At 44.6% G+C, this 24,443-nt stretch overlaps 1 protein-coding gene across 5 annotated transcripts; it reads right to left on the bottom strand.

Annotated features, from left to right (window-relative positions):
- Positions 1-5,953: 5,953 nt before the first annotated feature.
- On the bottom strand, positions 5,954-21,413 carry Igsf1 (immunoglobulin superfamily member 1). Of its 5 annotated transcripts, XM_026777251.1 has the most exons (21): positions 21,395-21,413; positions 21,205-21,266; positions 18,759-18,881; positions 18,581-18,607; positions 17,935-18,216; positions 17,365-17,652; positions 15,246-15,530; positions 14,725-15,018; positions 13,974-14,252; positions 13,538-13,664; positions 11,516-11,619; positions 11,390-11,422; positions 10,742-11,032; positions 10,256-10,534; positions 9,392-9,679; positions 8,354-8,641; positions 7,867-8,154; positions 7,442-7,729; positions 7,034-7,312; positions 6,512-6,635; positions 5,954-6,360 (listed from the first exon to the last, which is right to left on the bottom strand). In XM_026777251.1, exons 3-21 carry the CDS (start codon positions 18,796-18,798, stop codon positions 6,225-6,227), a joined length of 4,020 nt encoding a protein of 1,339 aa, XP_026633052.1. In that variant the 5' UTR covers positions 18,799-18,881; positions 21,205-21,266; positions 21,395-21,413; the 3' UTR covers positions 5,954-6,224. The 5 variants fall into 5 exon arrangements, with proteins under 5 accessions (XP_026633052.1, XP_026633054.1, XP_026633055.1 ...); XM_026777253.1 differs by lacking the exon at positions 21,395-21,413 and having other exon boundaries at positions 10,742-11,029; positions 21,205-21,290; XM_026777254.1 differs by lacking the exon at positions 21,395-21,413 and having other exon boundaries at positions 11,516-11,586; positions 21,205-21,289.
- Positions 21,414-24,443: the final 3,030 nt, after the last annotated feature.

Below are 24,443 nucleotides of genomic sequence, written 5' to 3'. Positions count from 1 at the left end.
ACTACACGAGACACATGCAATGTCTCAGTCCCCCAAAACGGCACCTACAGCCAGGCTGGCACACTCTGGGGGCTAAGAAGAAGGATGATGAGTTCTGAGCTACAGTCATGAAACTGGAAAGAGGACCAGGAGTAAGGGAAAAGCAGTGTCAAGGGTGGGAGGAGGGCCACAGAGCACATGCGACATGAAAGTGGAAGAAGGCTATTTGAAGGGGACAATGTGGAGGGAGGGGCATAAAAGCAGGGAGGAGAAAGAGATGAGCAAGAAACTCCATTTGAAAACTCCATGCTCTAACCTAATACTTTGTATGCTAACTTAAAATTTTATAATTTAAAAAATAAGGCACCACAGACTTTACAACAAAAGTAACCTGTGATAGACCAATAAATCAGCTGAGTGGTTTCAGCTCCCCACACATTCTGACCACAGACAGTTAAAAACACAACTTGAGCCAGAATTCCATAGAGTTCATTTGCCACAGGGTATGATAGCTTTGGCTAAACTACCACAGCTGACGGCAGGGAGGGGCTTCAGGGAGCATGTTTCTTCCCCAGGCCTACTGTCACCCACGGTGACTTTTCCCTCCTGGGCTTTTCAGAAAATGGGTTTTCGCACATCTTGTTGGTTCTCCACAATTGCAGCATCATTTGATTTCCCCAGAAAGGAGAATCGGAAAAATTTCTTTGGCAACCGAGCAGAGAGGCATGGAGTCTTGGAAGGGAAGTAGAAAGATAAAGATTATATTTGCTAACCTGTGGAAGGATTCCTCTGGAAAGCTTAGAGGCCACTCTCTGTTGAGAAAGAAGGGAAGGGGGAGGAAGGGGTGAGCATTCTCACAGCAGGGCTGTGGGTTTTGCATTGGCAGTGGACAGCAAATTGGGCGGAGGCCCTTCCTTCCCTTGAGAGTGCAAGGTCAGGAGCTCACAGAAACCTGAGACAGCATAGTTCAGTGATTACAAGCATGAAGTGTGGAGCCAGACTGCCTGGGTCCAAATCCTGTCCCTAACACTTGCTAGCTGAGTGGCCTACGAGCTTGCCTAACTCCAGTGTGCATCTGTTTCCTTCTTTGTCAGAAAAGTGAATAATGATGGGACCTATCTCGAACATTAGTTGTAAGGATCAAAACGCTCAATAAATGTAAAACACTAAAATAGAGCCTTTCATGCAAAGTGAATATGAGTGTTCTTTAATAACATGGTGGGAAGGGGGTCAGTCTAGTAAATACTGTACCTTCCTTCTGTTCTGGGTACCATGCTATCTGAAGTTTAGTATGGGGCATCTGGTTTGGGAAGCAGGTTGTATTCGTTTGACTTTCTCATGACTGAAAATATCTCACAAGGGACAACTGAAGGAAGGACTGGCTTCCATTGGCTTCTGGTTTGAGGTGACAGTCCATTATGTTAGAGAAGACATGGTGATGTTCATGGTAGTGTTAAGACTTGTCCCAGTTTCTAAAAACCCCAGTAAACCAAGAGCCAGAGAAGGACGAATGCTGTCACTCAGCTGTCTTTCTCCTTTCATTCTTTTTATTTGGTCTGGGACTCACGGATCATGAGATGGTATTACCCACATTCGGGTTGGGTTTTCCCTCTTTAGTTAAAGCTTATTGGGAACACACTTCCAGACCCAGAGTAATTCCGAGGACAGTAAAACTCAAAATTCAGGTCTATTTCCAGCTCCATTCTTGGGTATGAGCTGACTGGGTGAAATACTTAATTTAGTGATTCTGCTTCCTGGTTACATTTGACCAGGGACAGTAGCAAGGAACTTTATGCTAGGTAGCTGCTAGGGGTAGAGAAGTTTTATTATTTAGATATCTAGAAAGGGACTAATTAAATATAATATATGCTTTTTATAAGCTAGGGCTCACAAATCAAGACATAACAGGAGGTAATATCAGCTCTTAAGATTTTAGTTAAAAACTCAATTGCCAACCATGGCATGTGCATGAGTAAGGCATAAAAAATAATTGAACTGTCAAGAGCTTGTGTGAAAAAAAAACCAAACAAGCCGCTGAGGGTTGTTGACCATGGAATTTGTATGAGGCAACAGTGTGAACTGCCTACCTAAAATTAATGCCATTTTAGGTGATGGCAATGGTGAACAGGGATCTCGGAAAGTAATCATTTCAGTGTTTGTTCTCCAGCGTTTGTGCTCTTTGGACTGCTGCAGACACAAGAGACCACGTCCTGTTGACAATGTGTAGGAGTAGACCATGAAAAACACATTAACAAACTATCCTAAAATGCTGTCCTGGTTTGAGAGGCATTGGAAAAGTCTTGAGGATGTGATGAAATGATCCAGGGACAGAAGCCCAGTGGCAGCATGTGAAACGTTTCTCTTTTCTAATAGAAATGTTTACAGAACACAGCCCCCACCCAGTTATCAGCAAATCCTGTAGAGTCTTTCTACAAAACAAATCAATAATCTGCCTAGTTCTCACTGCCCCTTCTGTTACCACACTAGCCTAATACCGCCTCCTCTTTCCTGAATCAGTGCAATAGCCTCCTTGGAGATCTCTCTGTTCCCACCCCGATGCCCTCTACAGAGAAGGCTAGATGGTCCTATGCTAGTGTAACTCCAGTGGCTTCTTGTTTCGTTCCCAGTGGAAGTCAAAGTCCTTATGGAGATATCCAAGGTCACTTTTGGCTGCACTCCCATTGTCTCTCAGCCGGGTATCTGCTTCTATGTGCCTCCTTACTTACTGTACTCTAGCCACATAATCTCACCAATAACTTGGAAAAACGAGGCAGGACTTCCATTTCGGTTTTTTTGCACCCATGTTTACCTCTGAGTAGAGCACTTTGCCTAAAAATGTGTACTAATTGTACTTTTGTGTTCTTTAAACCATAGCTTAAATGTTACATTCTCAGTGAGACCTTCCCAACCATTTTTTAAAAAAATTGTAGTGACCTCACAAAATAAATCACGAGGTTTCTTTCTTTGCTTGATTTTTCAATGAAGCACTTATTACCCTGGAATATTCCATATAACTTACTATCCACGATACTTATCATTTGCATCCCACACCAGATAGACAGGAATTATCTATTTCACTCAGAACTGCATGCAGTGCCTAGAACAATGTGTGATATATAGAAAACAGCCAATATGTATTTGTAGAAAACACAGATATATCAAATGTTTTAAAGTGCTGCTCTGGTTCAATCTGGAAGACTGAGGCATATATAAACTCTGTCGTACCTGGAGCCAAGACAATTGAGAACTAATAGCACAAACACATTTCTTTTTTTTCTTTATGTTCCATTTTTATGTGGCTTCTTTTTCTTTTTTTAAATTTATTTATTTATTAAGGATTTCTGCCTCCTCCCCGCCACCGCCTCCCATTTCCCTCCCCCTCCCCAGATCAAGTCCCCCTCCCTCATCAGCTCGAAGAGCAATCAGGGTTCCCTGACCTGTGGGAAGCCCAAGGACCACCCACCTATTTCTAAATGGGAGTTGATTGAACTCTGATACCACCCCTGATGACGATTGATTAGACTCAGACTTCTCCCATTTTCTATCCTTTGGGGGACTGTTGTGGATTTTGTCTGGATTACAACTTGAGTGAGCATTAGGACCAATAAGTATGAAAGGGATGTACAGCAGCAGATAGACAGTCCACAAACAAACTGGGAATTCTCAAACTGTCTCATGTTGGGGTGAGCTCCGTTTGCCTGGAGGTGTACAAGAATAGACCATGTGTCTACACACAGTATGACTATAAAGGAGAGATCCTGTATTGGACCATCTTCATACCTTTGGGATGCTGGAGCCAAAGGTGTATGAACTCAGAGATCAGCAGGCATTTACATCTGTTTTCTCAGATTTGGGAGAAGCATTTGGATTTTCTTTTCGGAGAGACAGTTCTCCCGTAAAGGTTCATTCCTTAACTGAGATTCCACTTCCCATAAATTACTTGATGCTGGGTGATGATTAGAGGCCAGCCAGGGGTAAAGGGACTGATTCCCATGGCAACCAGGTTGAGAAGAGAAAAAAAAAAAACAGACCATGAGGAGAATTGTCAGAAACAAGCTACATTGGCATTATAAATAGATATTTAATTCATCGACATAGCTTTGACAGGGAGTAACAAAGTTAAATTTCAGAGCGACTCTTTGTCTTATAAGTATTTCACGGTTAACTGACAACTATTTTCTCCCTTCTAATTCTTATAGAGCTGGGTTCTCTGAGTGAAAGCACAGTGTGTGTTTGAGAAAGCCAACTGAGAGTCCAGTGTCACAATATTTCTCGGTTTGTTTCTCAGGGCAAGGCTTCTAGGTCTTTTTTCCTGATTGCACATAAGTATCCCTCTTTGAACCTTGGTGACACAGGAGACCCCAGGTTCAATGTGTACATTTCACAAGAGTCTCTGGCATGTTTGTCTTTTTTAGGTCCTGCTTTTCTAACTTGGAGGCTTCTCTAAATTTCATTTCATGACTCTCACTCTCTGAAGTTTCTGTTTCTCTCTCTCTCTCCCTCTCTCTCTATCTATCTATCTTTCTCTCTCTCCCCCTCTCTTTCTTTCTCTTCTTCTCTCTCCTCTCTCTCTCTCTCTCTCTCTCTCTCTCTCTCTCTCTCTCTTTCTCTCTCTTTCTCTCTCAACAGCTAGATCCCTTGATGACTTGCACAACTCTGACACTAACCTTGACAACATACACTTTGAAACATCTAAAGATCAGAAAACATAACCGGCCCCATCAAAAGAATTTTTTTTATCCTAAACCCAAGGACTAAGGATAGGCTTCCTTCCAGTGTTCACAGGGCACAGCTTGACTGAGGGTTAAGGATGTAGAGTTTGAGGGCAGAGAGTAATGTTCGGCACAAAGCAACAATTAGGTTTGTCTGGATTCAAATGTAAAAGCACTTTCAAATGCAATTTTTTAGAAACACTATAAGAAATTAGTGTAAGCAACTAATAGAATCTCATCAAATGGAAATCAGAGTGGGACTTTGTACTTATACATTCCACAGAGCTTAATACAAATTAGTCTATAATACTCAGCATGTTTCATTCTTAAGGATTAAGGGAAATAGGATGCATTCTTTTTCATTAACTTCTGGGACAAATAAGCTTCCTAATGCACAGATATAGGAGTTACTTTCTAAACTTTATTGTACCCAGGGTTAAATAGCTCAGTGGGTGTTCAACCGTTGTGTATTGTTCTATTGAACAGTGTTTGCTTAGAATTACACAGTACTGGGGGCAAGGGACTTTAGGGTCATGTGTGAAGGGGTCATGAACTCTTCTAGGACCCACAAATCAATTCTTCTGAGGTCTTACACGAGGTTCAAGGAATTAGGCGACCCTCCTTCTTCAATCAAACACATCTAATGTGTACTGAATTTCCATCCATGAAACAAAGTGTGTGTTAATGCAGGGGAAAAGGATCATAAGATAAAAATAAGAGCCAGTTCTGACTTGAATCCTGGGAGTAGACACTAAGAGTTCCCTGCATGCCAACTGCTTCCTCACTTCCAGAAATCCCACCACTAGAGACCAAGACTTTTGGAGAAATGGAACTTTCTTCACAGGGGGTAAAATATCAGGTTTTATTAATTTATTTATAATCACTATGGAATTAGTGAATACTACATGGTTGCTAATAAGTGTCACAAGACATATTTCACCAGTTTCAAAGTTCTATAGACGACCAGATCCTCTGTTTGTAAGCCTCTGAACCTGAAAGTAACATTGAGGAGAAAAAAAATCAGTGAACTTCACTGTTTGTTCTTCTCATGTTTAACCTAAACAGAACATTGTCATTCAGGGACAGGATGGAGGGGCAGAAGAACACCATGTTCAGTGCCCATATTTAAAATTAAGTTGTGAAGTGGTCCTCCACCACTAAATCCATGAACTGCTCCTAACAGGAAAAGGAGTTCTCTTATCATTTCTGGTAAGTCGTAAGTAGGAAACAGAACAAAAGAAGACCACTACCATGTTTTTTTGCAGTTAAATAGTGAATACTCTCTTTATTCAGAAGAATCTGGTTTGAGTAGGATTCCATGCACCAGTAACACAGTACAGTGAGGCATTTGGGGGTGGAGGAAACAGCTCGACCTAGTAGAGCTTGCCACTCCAAGAATCCTCTTGACCCCACTCAGGTGGTTAGAGGTCAAGAATCAGGAAATGCTGCTGCATTCCAGGGGAACCAAGTTAAATTTCCAGGTCTCTGCGGGTAAAAGAAAGGAGAGGAAAGCTCTTGTAAAGGAGAGGGTAATTATATTGGGACTGTCACTTCCACAGAGATTCCTTGAGAGGCAGATGAAGGAGAATTGGTGGTGGTGCCTGCTTCTCCTTCTTGGTTGCACTCTTCAAGGACTACGGTCTGGTCTCTTCCATCTGTCTCAGAGCCCCTATAAAAAGAAAACAGATAGAAAACTAATGGGAGAGGCCAGCTTCTGAAAAAGGATAGGAGGGTGGAGCTCAGAAGCCAGAAAAGTAACTGGATCGTGGATTTTTCCAGCGGCGCTCCATTTCTGGAATTGAGCTGAGATGAGTGTTTACCTAGTTCGAAGTCGAGGCCACTTCTTCCACTCTACAGCTAGCACTATCCCCAAGGCTACCACAACCACCACAATCAGGGTGCTTCGGACAATGTTCCCCACAGTGCACTCTTGAGCAACAGGCCCTGTGGTGTATAAATAACCAGAATCAGAACTTAGCACATCAACGTTCTGTTTAATACTATGTTGTCCTCTCTCTCTTACCTCTTCAGAGTCACTATGCAAGCCAAGTACTGAGCGGTCGGAGGGCTGATCAGTCGAGGCGCACATGCTGAGACACCTAGACCTCCTTTCTGGCAGACAGGGAAGCCTTAGACGCATCTATGCCGTATCTCTGAGTATACCTGAAGGCCTCCCTCCGCCTCATCTTTACAAGAGCTATGATGTATTTGAGGGCTCCAATTCCATATACTTCCCATCTCCTAATTTGACCTATCTTTGTGGGGGGTGTCCTTGAGGTCTCAGGAACATCACAGCAGGAACTTACATGGGGAGGGGCGGGGGGGGGAGATAATCCACTCACCTGCTGCTCCAACCAGCTCCACAGCATCACTGGCCTCTGACCAGATGTTGGGGTAGTCCTGCAGACGGTAGCTGCAGCTGTAGTTTCCAATGCCTTTCCCTTCCAGGTTGTTGATGACAAAGTCTCCATCCTCGGAGAACTGTTGGGGTGCTTCTTCTCCATCATGCTCCAGCACAAATTCAACTCCTGGTAGGGGTCCTCGGCACTGAAGGGTGATGTCCTTCCCTAGTTTGAACACAGTGCTGGGCCAGGCTGACAGAGAGGGCTTAGGGGGCTTATCTGCAAGCAAAACAAGAACATGGAGTCAAAAGAAGTGGCCCCAAACCCAGCCATCCCTTGTATGGCTCTTAAGTCTTAAAGGCCTAAAAACTCCAAAATCTAAATGCTTACTGAGTTTCCGAACCTTACCGGTTACCCAGATCTCTAGAGAGTTGCTATGGTTTGAAGCCGCAAGGGGAGCAGAATCCAGATAATAAACACAGCTGTAGACACCAGAATCTTGATCCCTCACCACTGGCATCCAGAAGTCAGCTCTGTACCCACTTGGCCTCTGCTGCTGTAATGGTTGTTGGTTCCCCTCTTTCAAAAGGACAAACGTTGAATCTGGCAGCTCCCCTTGACATTGAAGAGTCACATTTTCTCCAGGGGCTACCATGGGGCCAGGTTGAACTAACAGGCTGGGTTTAGGGAGTAAACCTATAAGAAATTAACAGCTGGTCAGAGAGAAGCCATTTTAGAGAGCATTTCTCCCTGACCTCCCCTAGTCTCCCATGAACCAGTCAATATGATCCTTTCTACACTACAATACCCAGTCCACAGTCTAATGCCCTTACCTGTGACCATGAGTTCCAGCGTGTTGCTAGGCTGTATCTTGATAGAGCTAATCCAGTCCGGGTGGTAACAGCAGCTATAACGACCTATGCTTGCACCAGATATATTGGTGATAGGGAATGCTCCTTCATTGCTGGTGGACCCCCAAAGCTGTATTGAAGTGGCTTTTCCTTCTTTGTGCAAAATGTACCCAACTCCACGGACTGGTCCTTGGCACCAGAGAGTAACATTTTGTCCCATAGTAACCACAGAACTAGGCTCAGCAGACAACCATGGTCTGGGGAATGTATCTAGAAAGAACAAAGATGAATAAGGTCTAAGTATGCATGCAATGCAACCTTGCTACCCCCACGCCATGGTAATTGATTTTCCTTGAATCCCCTCCATATTTATATTTTGGGCAAGCCCTTCTAGAAGAGAATAACCTCCTTAGTTCCTACTCTAAATGATCCTATCCTAACCCTGTTTTTTTTTTTGGTCTGTCCTTACCGGTCACCCAGATCATAAGGGGTGTACTAGCGTACGAGCCCCTGTTGGACATGGTTGTCTCATAGTAGATACAGCTGTAGTTCCCAGAGTCCTCTGCTCCAACAGTGTGGAGGAGGAAGTCAACTGAGGTCCCTGAAGCACTCTGGAACTGTATGGGAGCATGGGTCCCCTCTTGTAAGAGGGCAAACCTCATGGCCTGGAAAATTCCTTGGCAGCGCAATGTCACATTCTTCCCAGGAAGCACGACAGGGCCAGGTTGTGCCAAGAGAGTAGGTTTGGGGTAGAATTCTAAAAGGAAAGAGATCATAATAGAAGACTGTGCCCCACATTCTGTAAATAGCCTTTATAATGTTGTTAAGGTAGATGATGTATGTTTGTTGTAGAAAATTAGAGAATGCAATAAAAAACTAATGAAGAAAACATAATTTTCTAAGCTCAAATGTAACTATTTTTCAACTTATATTTTAACACATGACTATGTCCTTGGAGCTGAGACTATTTATATAACTGAGACCCCTCTATACTCAGAGTTGGAGAGTGGGGTATGTTTATATTGTAAACTCTTTCCTATGACGTTAAACACCCTTTGAAACGATCATTTTTAATGGCTGTCTAACAAGCAACTGGCATTTCAAGGTTTTCTCCTATTTCTCTGAGGGTCATCCAGCCCACCAATCCCTGACAACTCACTTCAGGAAAAATCAGATATTGAACTCAAAGTTGAAGGCCAAGCCTAAAAGGACCATCTCAGTAAGCGGGTGACTTGAGCTTGGTTCTTGGATTGGCTACCTCTATCTACCTCACTTCTTTCTTCAGAGCAAATTTCTATGTCCCCCTCCCCACTCCTTTGTCTTTTCTTCTTGCGATGATAACATGAGCAGCTGTCCTCTGTGGAGAGTTCATCTTGTGCTGAGCTTTATCCCAAGCACATTCTCTCTGTCCTTTGGAGAACACATTTCTTCCCCTCCCACTGGCAGTCCCTCCAATCACTCTCCTGGGGTCAATGCTACCGCCACCAAGATTTCCCCCGCCCCTAACCTGTCACAATGAGCTCCACTGGGTCACTGGGCTCAGACCAGATGGAAAAGTCATAATAACGGCAGCTATAGTTTCCTCCATCACCAATGCCCACGGAAATGATCAGAAAGTGAGCTGCACTAGACCCCGGCTTTCCCCAGGCTGGGTCGCTGGATGCAATTTCAGTATCATCCTTGTAAAGAATAAAGCTCATGTGCTCATGAGAGGTGGAACAATTGAAAGTCACTCGGGCACCAGGAGCGACTACAGGGCTGGCCCATGTCTTGAAGAAAGGCTTGGGGTATGTTTCTAGAAGAGAAAAACAAAACATTACAAAACCAAATAAAGAAAACAGAAAATAAATACAGCAAATGTTGGTTTGGGGAAGCTGATCTCTATATGCATTTTCATAAATAGATGCATTAATGATTTTGTTTGTTTTTAGAGGCATCCCCCATCCAGTCCTTTTTTGCCTCTAGAGGAATCTGGATCCTCACTGTCACTGGAACAGGCAAGGGAGGGAGGCGATGGAAGGGGTAAATTTTCTTGGGACTCTATTAGCTAGTTCTCCGAGTCTCAGTTTGCCCATCCGGATAAGAGAAGGAATAGGTACCTATTTCACCTCTCTTCAAGATTTCCTCTATAGTTAATGAGGTAATCAATGGGAAAATAATCAGAAAAATTAAATCACCCTCCACAAACCCAAGCTATTAATAACAATTATGGCTATTAATATCGTGCAGCCAGAGGCCCTGGCACTCCCAGCGCCACGCCTGCCTGGCCCTAAGATTGGACACAGGCTCCTAGTACCAGCAGCGAAGTTTGTCCTGGTGTCCCACAGGCACTTTCCGCCCCTCCTCCCTCACACACCCCTTTCATCTCTACCTTTTATGACAAGCTCCAGGGGCTCACTGGGCTCAGACCACTTGAAGGGCTGCATTTGGGTGTGTGTGCGGCAGCTGTAATTGCCCTGGTCTTTATCCTCCATTCTTTGAATTGTAAAGAAGGCTTCTCTTCCAATGGCACCAAGTCGCTGGACAGGTTCCTGCTCTCCCTTCTTAAACAGAGCAAACCCTAAACCCTCCAGCCATCCTTTGCACCGGATCTGCAGTTCCTGGCCCCGGACTGGGAGGGAAGCCGAAATGACAGGTTTGGGAAGGATGTCTAGAAAATGGGATGGCAAGGGAATCAAAAGTTTGGAAGTGTCCAAGATGGGAAGCTCAGAGTTACTTTCTCTACAAAGAAACGAAATGCATCCTGACTAGTCCCGAGTTCCCAAATTGGTCTCCTCTCACTCTTTTCCTCGCCCCTCCCCCATTCTCTCCTCCCAGCAGCACAGAGGTCCCAGGAGGATTCTCTGCCTTCGCTTACCTGTTCCTACTAGTTCAAGTGCTTCACTAGGCTCCGACACAGCCATCTCCTCCCATGAATGGCAATGGTAACTCCCGGTGTGACTGTGGGTCAGGGCGCCAAGGGGGAAGGCAGCCCGGACCTGCTCCGAGGCAGGGCGAGTTGCAATCCACCCGGTCCCGTCCTTCAATAACACAAACTCCTTCGTTGAGCCAGAAGGGCTTCTGCACCAGAGGGTTAAGTTCGTCCACGGGGCCAGAGGGAAGTTCGTCTCTGCCCACAGTTCAGGCTTAGGAGTTGGCATGATTACTTCTAGAAACAGCAGAGTTAATGAAGCCATCCTTCTGGCATTCCCCTTCTCTTGAAGCCCCTACCCAGATCCCCCCTCCCCTTCAAACAACATCTTTTCGTTCCTAGCTTGCTTCTTTCTTCAGGTGCTGGGGAAAGGGGAAGCTGATGTCTCAGCTGAGCCTCACCAAAATGCAGGAGAAAATGTCACCGGCCGGAAAACAGAGTTGGAGGCTGAATTTTGCCAGTAGCTTTAACAAGTGCCCCTTCCTGGCCCTTCCCTCCCAACTAGTCACTCCCTGGGTACTGACACGGACACTCTGTAGTTATTTCGGATCTCCAGAAAGGAATGTCCCAGTCTGGAGCAGGGAAAAAACTCACCAATCTCTTCTGCCAGTGCCCCAGTGCACAGTCCTGCAAAAGAAGCCATGGTCAGGCTCTGCCCCCTCCTCACCAAGACTGCCCCCAGTCTGCTGCCAGGACCCTGACCCAACACTTTGTACTTACCACAGCAAAGAAGAGCCATGAGTATGAAGAGCATGGCGACCCCTTGAGCTGTTCCCAACAACCAGGCTTCTCTAACGAGACCAGAAATGAGATGAGAGGAGTTGCTGGGATTAGGGGGAGGGTGGAGAGAAGGGGGCGGCAATTTATGTCATTGGCTTATTCAGTACCCAATAGGGACGGGGTATGGTCAGGATAATGGGATATAATCTTTTCTGACACTGATGACTTTTCTTTTTGAGGGCCCAACCACCTACAAACGAACCCCTTGTACTTTCATAGCCTACATGCCCCTCATCCCTGCCCCTCCCCCAGGAGATATTTTTTGTCAGTTTCCCATGACCTCAGATTAGGTTGTTGCAGCGAATGATATGTCATATGGGTAAATGCTTTTGTATCTCGAGTTCTTGGAACCCCTGGAGCTCAGCAGCTCTGGGTGGTTGGGGGTGGGGGTGGAAAGAGGAACCTTGAATGTTTCTCAGTCATCAAGTTTAAGTTTGGAAGCAGTTGTTCCTATGGCAGGACTGGTCTTCAGACTGACCTGCCTCACTGCCTTTGTTATGGAAGGGTTGCCTAGGCAGCCTTGCTGAACTACCAGAAGACTACCTGCCTGTGCTGAGCTAAGCCTGTCAGAGAGTGGGATCTCTCTCCCACTACCTCGATTGTGATTACAAATGTGTAGCGCCATTGTGTGGCTCTGCCTCCTGTACAATTAGGAGGTATAAAACCAACATTCAATCGACTGCTTTTGCTTAGGAAACAGTGACCATCCTTAGCCTTTTCCTAGTCAGAAAACAATTTTTCAAGCTGCTTTCTATGAAATTTGCATTTTGATCTTATTCTTTGATGCAGTTGTCTTGGAGTAAGGTAGAACACATGAAGATGTGTGTGTGTGTATATATATATATATATGTGTGTGTGTGTGTGTGTGCGTGTGTGTGTGTGTGTCTAAATCCTGCTAGGAGGTTAGCCTAGAGCACATGGAACTTAGGGTAGACTCTATAGAATAGTACAATTTGACCTCGCTGAAACTGTTTGAAAACTCCAATGGTGTTCTTTGATTTTTGTTTTGTTGTGTTTTCCAGAAACCATAAGTAGCTCTCCACTTGCTGCCCTGAGACTCTATCCCTCAGTGGAAAAAAACAGACACACATAGTCATAGTGATCATCCATTGTGTGTTAAATTTCTCAGACTCACAAAAGTGGAAGAAGGGTGTGCCCAGAAGTGGAGGACGGAGGGAAGTGGGGAAAACATTCAGGTGGTAAGGCCTCTACTGGTCAAGATCTATCACTTCTCTCTCTCTCTTTTTTTTACCAACTGGAAGCGCCTTAAGAAACTCATGGGGATTAAGGAGAGAGATCAATGGTCCAAAGGACACTGGGGAATCAAAGGGCAGGAAGAGCTGTTTTCAGGTCAGAGGAAAGAGTCCAATTCTGAGGCTCTATCTGTTGTCTTATCAAATGCCTATCCAGGCTAAAACTATATTCTAAGGATACTCTGCACAGACAATAGGAGTCTAGAGTAACATAAAAAGTCGTTTCTAAAGAACCTAGAATGAGCCCAAATATTTACTCTAGCCATTGAAAATTGAAGGGGGCAGTAAAGTGGAAAAACAAGATGGGAATTAGATAACCTGGAAGACAGAAGAACACAGATTCTTACAAGAATGTATGTTGACACCATATTGGTGGGAAGACATCTATGATGTCTCATGGAAAGAGTTGTTTAAGAGGAGATGTGGGTACTGTAGGAGGTATAGAGGTCAGGGAGCATGCTTCTGATTATTTCTGTAGCCTCTGAAAACTATACTTGACTCCACTTTGTGGCTTGGGAAATAAGTTCTCTGTGAAGTGGAAGAGAAAGAGATGAAAGGAGAATATCTTGACTGTAATCCTAGAGGCTAAATAAAAACCTAAGAGTTTGTCCCTGTGACTTATTGCAACTGGGTAGTGGCCCATTCTGGAAACTAGGGGAGCACAGAATCAGCTATCTTAGGAAACAACAGACAGGAAAAAGACAGTTACCTGAATCTCAATCTCCGACACCTCCACCGTATCCATAGCACTAGCAACAGCAAGGAGATAAGCTGGACAAATAAGGACATCCTGAACACTTCATTCATAAAGGAATTCCAGGTGAGGAAGCCTGTGACTAGAGAAGACCAGAAGCAAAAGCCATGATGGGGATAAGGGCATCCAGATCAATTCATGGTGGGGGAAGGGTGCTGGTTACTGAGAAAGCTCCTATTTAGAAGCTTGAGCTAGATGTGCCCTTCCTTTCCATGGAGTCTTCAGAATATTCTGCTTGCTACTTGCAATTACTGTAGAATACCCAAGGGAAGTGTGCCTAGACCCCTGGGTCCTGACTTCATGCCCTCACTCCCCTTCCCGTATATTTCTGGGCACTACTTTAGGATTCCAGGATATGGAAATATATTTCTATGAGAAGTAATCCTCTCACCTCTTGGCCCCGCCAACTTCAGAGGTTTGCTGTGATCTGAGCAGATGTCGGTGTGTGCCTCAATACGAAAGATGCAACTGTAGGTACCTGTGCCTTCCCCTTCAATGTTAGTGATAATGAAGTCTCCATCTACTGAGAATTTTTGGAATGTTGCTTTTTCTTCCCATTCCAGAGAAAATTCGAGTACTGGATGAGATACCCGGCACTGAAAGGTGATGGTCTTTCCTATATTGAACACGGAACTGGGCCAAGCTGAAAGGGAGGGTTTGGGGGGCTTATCTGAAACCAATCCAGAGACCACAGTTAGAAGCGACATTGAGCTCAGCACCCTTTCTCCTGCGAAATGTTTTTGGGCTTCTGTTTCTTTTCACTTACATTTGATTAGTGACTCCAAGCCTTGTGTGTTTAGAGTTCTTCCCCCCTCTCCTTGGTTCTCTAAACACTACTGGTTCCTACTCTCAACCAGGAAGACCTTGTACCTGTATAATCTCCCTGGCTTGAAGGAAAATGTTTTTTTTTTCATGAGTCACAGTGGGGATGGGTAGTGCCAAGAGGTAAGACTTAAAGTAAATCCTTGGAGAGAAGGTCCCTAGAGGATGTAAAAGTCCTATACCACTTTCCTAGTGTTTTCTTTTTAGCTCATAGCTCTAGGACAGTGCAAGACACACTAGGACCACCACAGAGCACAGTAAAAGCAAACGATAAAAGCAAACAGATGACAACAACATTAAAGCCAGTTGGTATCACTTGCCTACAACCATCAGCTCCACAGTATTGTATGTTTCCATCTTAATGGACGTCTTCCAGTTTAGAAAATACAGGCATCTATAGATGCCAGCATCCTTGTGGGTCACATTCGTGAGTAAGAATGATTTGTTGCCATCGTTGCTGGTGCCATCCAGAATCTGAAGGGGTCCTTCTTCTCCCTTCTTATAGAGGGCAAGCCCCACTCCATCCATTAGTCCTTGACATCTCAGGCTTACGTTTTGACCCATTTGAATCACAGGACTGGGTTGAACAAGTAGCCAAGTCTTGGGAAAAGTTTCTAGGACGAGACCCAAAATACAAATAGCCAATAGTAGAACTTTCCCCTCCTTCCAATACTTAGGGCTATTTTCCTCCTCTGTCTTCCAGTTTGCACTTTTCAAATCCCCCACTAAACTGAAGAAATTCTGCCCCCCCCATTAGTCCTGACCAAATAAATAGGTACAAGGAGGTAGAGGGAATTAGACAAAGCTTTGTGACCTGATCCATAGCATACCCCTGTCTTACCAGTCACCCAAACTTTCAGGATATCACTAAGCAGTGAGCCTCTGTATGACGCATCATAGTAAAGACAGAGGTAATGCCCTGTATCCTGGGTCTTCAGAGACTTGAAGTAGAAATACGCCTCATTTTTTACTGCCTTCTTGTAGTAAGAAGATTTCTTCAAGCCTTCCAACCTCATTAAAACAAACGTCATTCCATATATTGGCCCTTGGCACCTGAAACTCAGGCTTTCTCCAGGTGCCAGGATGGGCCCAGGATGGGCTGTCAGAGTTGGTTTGGGGTAGAGACCTAGAAAGGGAAGAGACCCTTAAGTTACAGTTTGGCCAATTCTTCCCTGGTCTATTTTTATTCTCCTAGTTTCTTTGGACAAAAGTGGCAATTTGAATGTAACCTTCCCTCCTTCTCTTTCCTTAGATTTATGCCTCCTTGCGTATGTAATCAACGTTAAGTTACTGATAGCCTTTCCCTCTTAACTGACTCTATTAGCTCCACTGTGAGCTCAGCCAGGTACAGGTGCTTGCCTCGGGGGACTGTCTACATTCATAATGCCCCGTATCTTCAGGTCTCAGAAATGACAAGTATAGTTCTTCCCATAGCCAGAAAATCCACACCTCAAAAATGACTTTGATTCCATCATGGAAAGCAAAACTTTCCCTGAAATATTAATGAGAACATCTGAACACATTAATCTCACCTTAAACCCTTACTTCCAACACTCAAAACATGCGGCTGGAGGAGGCCGATAGGGGGATTTGGGGCAATAACTCAGTAAGCCAGTGAGATCTGGTAACGCGGCCCACCCTCATTTCCATGGACTGTTTTACTAAAACAGCTTGTAGTATTAAACTTCAGCTCTACAAGACTCCATCTTATTCCCCACTCAAATCCCACATACACCAATTCATCCACTATGGAAGGATTATCCCTTTCATATACTCATAGGAGCTTTTTAGATGTGTCATGAATCATGCCAGTCTAGATGTATTGGGTGTAAAGAATATTAAGTCCCTGCCAGAATAACACTAACAGACAAGTGGAAAATACTAGTGAACACGAATTGCAGAAGTATGTGTTTGTGGGATCTACGCTGAATGGGTATATGTACAACAGGCACCAATATACACCAATTAAACCGTCCTTTGTACTTTGATCCTCAAGAAAAAGCTATATTAATAGAATTATTATCTACCATTTATTGAGAACTTATATGCCAGGCACTGTACATGTTATTTAGGTAAATCCTCACAACAACCCTGTGAGGTAGGCATTATTCTTATACCAATTTTGTAGATTATTAAATTGAAGCACAGAGTGGCATTATACAGTAGATTGAACAGATACTGTTATCCTGTGATAGAATGGAGAAAACCAAAGCTCAGAGAAGTGGCAGGACTTGCTCGACATCACAGAGGGAAGCAGTGTCACAGGTGGTACTAGCAATTCAGGTACTTTCTGTAGCATCACAATTTCCCTAGGTCTATGTTGCCTGAGTGGGAATTACATAAATATAGACAATTCCACCTGGAATCATCTAGAGCATGGGGTAGAGGAGTTGAAGCTGGAGTGTGTGACTGGAGAAGTTGCCTTCTGTGTTTGGAGCGTGGTACTGCCTTTACTGGCTCTATTGATGTGGGACAAAGTAATCTTTCAAGCCATTTCTAAAATATAAAATATCATTTTCTTTGTCATCTGCTTATTTTTCATCAAGGAGAACAGTGATTCATTATATTTCACACACTTAAATATAATAATCACAAATGCACTTAAACTTTTAAGGAATCAATTTCAAGACTATACTAGCAATGCCTGGCACATATTAGGTGCTCAATAAATATTGGATGAATGAGTGAATGGATGACAATCCACAAGTAAACGACAATAAGCCTGTGATAAGATGAAGCTATTGAATAGCTAGCTAGGCTCACAAACAGGCCAAAGGGTTATCTGCTTTAAAGCATATGTGATTCTACGTTAGAGCTCAGGAAAATGTCAAATGACTACCTCATCAACCTTGCAGGGCCTAGAAACTGGCTTAGGTAAGTAATTTTGAAATCTTTTGCTCAACCAGCCATGATCCCTGGGATAATAATTGTCAGATGCCAGCAGCCATGGCCACACCCACCTGCCACCACCAACTTCAGGGGGTTGCTGGGCTCAGACCACAGAGTGGGGAGCATCTGGAAATGAGTGCGGCAGAGGTAAACCCCTTCATTCTCAGGTGCCAAGTTGTCAATGGAGAATATGGCCATTGTCCCAGTTGGGACTTGGTAATCTACGGGCTCTGTGTTTCCCTCTTTAAGCAGCACAAATACTAAATCCTGAATCCATCCATTGCAGAGGATGTTAACATTGCATCCAGGAAGAGGAGGCGTCTTTGCCTGGATCCAGAAGATGGGTTTAGGAAGTTGGCCTGTAAGGAAAGAATGAACTGATATGAGTTAGAACAAGGAGACTTCAGGACAGGAGACTTTGAATGTAGAGGAGCCTTCCTCGAACAAGCCTTCTTTGCCCCACCCTTCCAGAGTAGCATCCCCTCTGTATATTCTCTGACCCCAAGTAGGCCTTTGGTGCTATCTGTGGCGTACACCCATGCATGAATTTGAAATAACATCAACAAACCCTTTTCTAGGATGACAATTTTGGGTCCCAAGTGTGGGAAAGTCTTCTTGAGCATCAAGCTTTGCCATCTCACCTGGTGATTGCAACTCTAGAACCTTACTGGGCTTTGACCAGCCTTTCTCCTTCCAGTAGCAGCATCGATAAACACCTGTAGTAGACACACTAAGGGCCCCTATGAAGAATGACACTTGGAAGGTCTTGTAAGAAGAACGAATCCAGGTCATCTGTGTGTTATCCTTCATCAGCAGGAACTTGCTGGACACCCGAGAGGGGCTTCTGCACAAAAGCGTGATGTTGCTCCAGGGGGCATGGGGGTGGTTGGATTCTATCCACAGCTCTGGTTGAGGCTCCACTGCTGTTATTCCCCCAAAATCACAAAGATAGCAGCAGTCAGTCTTCTCCCTCCCACAAAGTGCCCCCCAGCATGCCTGAAAACTGTCTCTAACCCACCCAGATGCTACCTTTTGCCTTCCTGTGGGAGTGGGAGTGTCTGCTCATATAAGGGTTTGGGACAGAGATGCTAGGGCATTTGTTCAAAGGATCCAAATAAGCAGGGGAATAAGCTGCCTTCTAATGAGAGATAAAGCACTTTATAGTTCTTGGGAAAGTAAGTCATGATGGAAGAGGCTCTGATTTCCAAGCAGCCCAACCTGGCTTGGGTATCTCAAGGCCATGCAGACAGGCCAGCTCTTTCTAGTCTCAGGCAGAAAAGCACTTACCCATTGAGGCCACACCCAGACTGAGCCCTGGAAAGAGAAAATGGTAAAGGAGAGACTCTGTTCTTCATGCTGCCCTCTCCAACCTCAAGAATCTCCCCCGCCTCCCACCAGGAGCCTGCTCACAAGAGCAGAGTCACTTTACAGAGTCACTTGCTTCTCACCCCTTCCTTGTACTTACAAATGCAACCGAGCAATAGATTGAAGGTCCGGAGCATCATGGCCTGTCTAGGGCTGTGGGACCTCTGGTGCAGGATGTGTACTGTGAGTCTTGAAGGCTTTGCTTCTTAAAAGATAGTAGAATCTAAAAGAAGAAATTGTCTTGCTCAGGGATGAGTTCTGTTCTTTCAGATCGAGGGGAGATCATTGCATTGCTCTTGACAACCTTCCATTCCACTGGTTCACAGGATCCTAGCTTGTTAATAAGGCCACTTGTCGCTTTCCTCGCCTTGATCCTTTTCCTCACTTCCCCATTTCTCCACTCAAGATCTGTTCCTGGGATCCACGATGTTGTTTTTGCTGAAATGTTTATTTGTCCCTGAGATTTCAAAGGCACAGAAGATGCCCTTAAACAAGTCTGAAGAAACACTACAGAATGGGGAAGGTGGAACCAGTGAATACTCACCTTTTAGATCCTTTGATCAGATATCTGCCTGCATGTGCACACACGAGTGCATGCCTATGCTTTCACACACACACACACACACACACACACACACACAGCTGAATCTTCCAACAGCTTAATAAGGAAGGAATTACCGCTGCCCCCATTTTGTTGCTGAGGCAAATGGAGTTTAGAAGGGATACATAATTTGCTAAAAGTCAAAATGTTAAATGAACAATTAAAGTTCATGTTTAACTCCAAGGTTGACAATGTCCAGAGGCAGCACATGCCCTCACCTCCATCTTCATCTTCCATCATCGCCCCGCACATCACAAAGACTGCTTCCTCTAAGGAGTGCTTCTGATATACTCTTGTCACTTAACCCCAAAGCTTAATACCCTGTTTTGAGTCCTTTAATCCAGCTGCCTCCGCAAAATAGTTAACAAAAGTGTAAACTATCCCACTTTAGAGTTTGCCCTTAGCGTCTAAGTGGCTTGTTAACTACCGCTGAAGAAAATGGGATTGTTTGAATTTTAAGGATCACAAAGAGGTCTTTTCGTTTCCCCAGAAGTCACTACCAACCACAGGTACTCCGTATACATGAGGTAAATCTTCTCCCCTCTGGTTGCAAAGTAACCTTTGCCAAGGGAAGGTGTGCTCTCACGGCACAAACACAGGCGAATTCGCCCCTATGAAATCTGTACTCATAGACGGAATCCCTGCTTTACCTCAGCTGTTTGGCCTTAGCTCCTCGAAGTGAGGTATAGGTAGCTTCCCCAAGAAAGAAAAAGAATGACTTTGTTTCTGTAAACTTACCATAGACTGATAGCCTCTAATATGGTCTAGCACTGACAGTGTACAAAATGGAGGAGCAGAAAGACACATTTTCAAAACACCCGGGAGATAGACATCAAGTTGACACTGAGAGAGTCAAGTAGGGCCCTGTTTTTTATTTACTTGTATTGAAGGATACTTAATTTACTGGCTCTGAACTTTTCTTATGTTAAGTGGGGGAATAATATATACCTAACATTGTTGTTTTGGATTACAGAAAACCTATGTACAGTGCCAGGCATGCGGTGTACATTTCATGCAAACAGGTGTATTTCGTCCCATTTTTTTAAAAGAGGGGTATACGTTTGGCATAGGACCCTAATGAGACTCTTCCCATCTCAATTCCTAGAACCTCCTGTCCCCAATTTTCTCGGCGCCAGACCAGCTTGGATACCACCCTGTTGCACTGTTTCCCCTTGGGGCATTGGGCCAGGATCTAGTTGGGGGAAGCTCGGTTCTTTGCCAAGGCAACCTGGGATTGCACCCAGGAAATGCCATCTGAGAATCCAGCCTTACCACATGGAAATCAGGGCCTTTCCTCTTGGTATCTGGAGTGAGTCAGAAAATCTGAATTTCTCAGCATGGCTGACCACTCCTCAATCAGTTGTGGATTTAAAAAAAAAATAGATTCCGTATCACTTCAAGCCAACATAAAGAATCTTATGCCCAGGAGCTTGGGAACGACCCTGAGGTTCAAAATTGGCCACGCCCATTTTGCCCTTTCACCCCACCCCCAACTTAGGCAGTTGAGGCTGTTTTTTAATGATTCCCTCATACTCTACCCCATTCGCTTTCCCCACCATTAGGCAGCCCCGCAGTGTTTGCGAGGGTGAGAGATCCGAAATATCTAATGACTAGCCCCCTTCATAGCTTTAAAGGCTCCAGAAATCAAAGGGTTTGAGCTCCGCAGCGTGCCGGGTACAAGCTTTGCTTTGGGTTTGGAGGGAAGACTGAGAAAGGAAAGAGGATGTATCCACATTGCCCAGAGGTTCTCATCGGAGGCGGGGCTGGGATTGGGGGAGAGAAGGAGAAAGGCAGGGATGAAGGGGGTGGAAGGAAAGACTGGGGAGCAATTCAATTTACAGCAATTAATCACATCAGGGAGGCTCTTTCGGGGTTTTGTTTAGGATTTTGTGGCCAGTAATTAATCTTTAGCCACTGGACTATGCGCTCATTTGCAAGTACTTACGGTAGTTGAAGGCCCGCTCCGAGGTTGGAGATTCTCCAGAGAGCTCCTCCAGACGCAGCGAACTGCCCGGCGTGGGAAGAGCTGTCTAAGGACTGCCTCTCGGGCCCCGAGCCACGCCTCCCTCTCTCCTCCACCCGCCCGCCTTCCCGCCCCAGCCTTCTCCCCTCCCTCGCCAGGCTCACAAACCCACCTACACCAACTCTGCCTAGCACCTGCAGTCCTCTGACGACCAGGATTGGAAAGCCCCTCCCAGCTCCCCGCCTCTCTCCCTACTCCCTGCAGAGGTTGCCCAAGCTGGAGTTAGGCCCCTGCCCCCTGCCTGTCGCTCAGAGCTTCATCTGGTCACTGTATCCTGGAGGGGAGAGGGCCAGCTCCCAAGACAGCTGAAGCTGTAGATCCACCTCACCAGCTCCCCAGTGCTTTTTAAAGAGATCTCTGGTTTTCCTCTGCTCCTTAAATGTCTTCATGCATGCATAAATGTCTACACAATAGTTGAGACTCCTACTGTGTGCACTTGTTGGCCCATGCCCTGAGTATTTCTAACCTTCACAGCGATAATATCACTCTCGATATTACTGATGAGGAAACTGGCTCTTTCGGAGGGTTAGTAACTTGCACAATCTTCAAAGTCCAGTTTGGGAGAAACGCCCAGGCTTTACAGACATGCACTTTCAGACTTTAGTTCAGGTTCTACATTTAGCAGCTGTGTGAGTGATCCCAAGCAAGTAAGTTAAATTCTCCGAGGACCACTTTCCCCGTATTTTAAACAAAATAGCAGAGCCCACTTTGCAGGGCTTTAATGGGTAACTCAAGTAAATTGGTAAGTAACACAAGCCTGGCACGCACTAAATTCTCAACAAGTGCTGTGTCTGTGGCCACTACCACGTCTACTACTGTTGCTAATCTGTAAATCCCTCCTCAGCTGCCTTAGAGCAATATGACTTTGAGGATATAGAGGCTTTTGGATTTTTGGTTGACTACAAAGGATTTTTCAGATTTTATTTTGTGTGTGCATGTGTAAGAGACAGAGATGGAGCATTACCATGCCATGACACTTGTCACAGAACATGTGTGGAGGGTGGAGGATTTCAGGGGTCTGTCCACAGCTCCCAACTTGCTGAATGAAGCAGAGTCTCTCCTGTTGTATCCATCACTGTACAGCTTATTCCAGGCCAACTGGTATTAAAGCTTCTGGATAATTCTCTTGTCCCCCCCCCTCCAATCTCACTGTGGGTATACTGGGATTACAAACTTATACCATCCATATAGCTTTTAACGTGGGTTCTGGGGACTGAAAGTCAAGTCATTAGTCACATGCAGAAAGAACTGAACCACCCATGTGGCCTCATAAGGATTTTTTTTTTAAAAAAGATAATTATGGGTGAGACACTAACTAACGCTGTTGACATGTAATATGTAATGAGATTAAAGTATGGCAACCAATGGGCTCACTGAACAATCGATAAGAAGTAGCCAGAGTTTCCTTCATATGTATTTTACTTTCATAGGATATCTTAAATTACCTATTGGAAATTAGCTTAATTCAAAAAAGAACTATGTGAAAAACAGACATGTCTTTTAATGAAGCCATTTGAATATCGTTGCTTCATGAAACAGGCGATGACAGTCACCATTTCCTGGCATTCTTAGATCGTACTCCGCATTTCCCACTGCAGATTGGGTGGAATGATTAGCCATATAAATATAAATATGCACTTTTAGGCAAGCTATCTAACCTCTCTGAGCATTATTTTTCTTATCTGAAAAGTGGAGATAATAATTGAGCTTACTACTATACAAGACTGTGTGTAGGATTGAATGAAATCTCCCCTGGCAACCACTACCTAGGTTCAGGAGCACAGCAAGCAGCCTTTAATTTGACATGTGCTCGCTACGTAGCTCTTTGTGGCAGCCATTGTTCTATTCTCTGACGATCCAGAGAGATGTTCCTCTTACAGAGTCTGTAGTCTAAGCATAACTCATGTTAGAGAATGAGTAGGAAGTGACAGAGGAGCGCTGGGAATCTGAGTGCAGTGCACATGAGAAGAGCAGCAACTTGGGCTTGTTCTGAGAAGTGTAAGGAGTTTACTATTTGTGCCTCAACTAGGGCACTTGTTGCAGGGAAGACAGAGAACAAAGGTTTTGAACACTTGAAGAGACAAAACTGGACAAATACGGTGTTGTTTGGAGCATGGTAATGACCATTGCTATCTGTGAGACTGGAAACACCAGGTCAATATGCTTTGGAGACAATTACCCTTGGCTGGCTTGGAACTCACTGTGTAGACTATTTTGGCCTGGAACTCACAGTGATCTGAGCCCTCTTGCCTCCCAAGTGCTGAAATTAAAAGCCTGGGCCAACCGCACCCAGCCTGACCATGTAAAATTTTCAAATACTATGATGGCACTGAGTATCAGTTTTAACTCATTTAATCCCCACAGCTACATAAGGAAGTAATGATCATTGAGAACCCCAATTTACAGACTAGGAAACTGAAAACACAGATAGTATGCAAACTGTCTAAAGTTCAGTAACAGAGTTGGAATTCAAACCAAGGCAGACTGTGTCCAGAGTTCCATATTCTCAACCATTACCTTATGGCACTTGCATATCAAACAACTAGAATGACAAAAACAAACTGTAACTTTTTTTTAAATATATAGGTGGGAAAGTACAGTATAACTTATAAAATCACCAATCAGATGCACGGCTAATAATGTGGGAAGAAAGTAATGTGTTGCTCCCTAGCTCTCTGCAAGTCCCTGGGCAGAAGCTTGTACTCTTGGACCAGCATCCTGAATTTAAAGGCCAGAATCACCCCATCTGTCTGGGGCAGCCTGAGAAGATCCTGCAGATGCCTGGGTGAGAATACCACTCACTCTAGCCTTTTGCTCTGGGACACTACGGAGTTTTGAAAACGCTTATTATTCAGGCTTCATAGAAGCCCCTCATTCAGACCAAGGCTGTCAAATGAGATGCCAGGAACTCTGTCTCTAGGCTACCTTGTAGGTTTTGAACCCAGAAGCCTGCAGAAGGAGAAGCATTCTCTGGCCGACCTCCCTGAAGAAACATCAAGTGGCCCAGCATTATAAAACTAGCAGGAGAAGACAACAGGGTCTGAGGGGTGGGAGAGTAGGGATGGAGATTGGGTACCTTAACATTGACTGCTGGGCCTTTTCCAGCAGGAATCTAATCTATGGCTTTGTGACTGTGAATCTGTCTCTCTCTCTGTCTCTCT

The sequence above is a fragment of the Microtus ochrogaster genome, unplaced genomic scaffold, assembly GCF_000317375.1.
Source record: "Microtus ochrogaster isolate Prairie Vole_2 unplaced genomic scaffold, MicOch1.0 UNK50, whole genome shotgun sequence".
NCBI lineage: Eukaryota > Metazoa > Chordata > Mammalia > Rodentia > Cricetidae > Microtus > Microtus ochrogaster.
Note: the sequence above shows the minus strand (reverse complement) of the source record. Positions and strands in the feature narration are given on the sequence as shown.

What these genes read in the sequence shown, in the direction of transcription:
- Igsf1 (XM_026777251.1), bottom strand. Translation starts at nt 18,798, where the DNA reads ATGATGCTCCGGACCTTCAATCTATTGCTCGGTTGCATTT. An exon ending in TCTATTGCTCGGTTGCATTT is followed by an intron (nt 18,608 to 18,758) that starts GTAAGTACAAGG and finishes TTCTCTTTCCAG; the next exon opens with GGCTCAGTCTGGGTGTGGCC. An exon ending in TCTAGAGTTGCAATCACCAG is followed by an intron (nt 17,653 to 17,934) that starts GTGAGATGGCAA and finishes CTTTCCTTACAG; the next exon opens with GCCAACTTCCTAAACCCATC.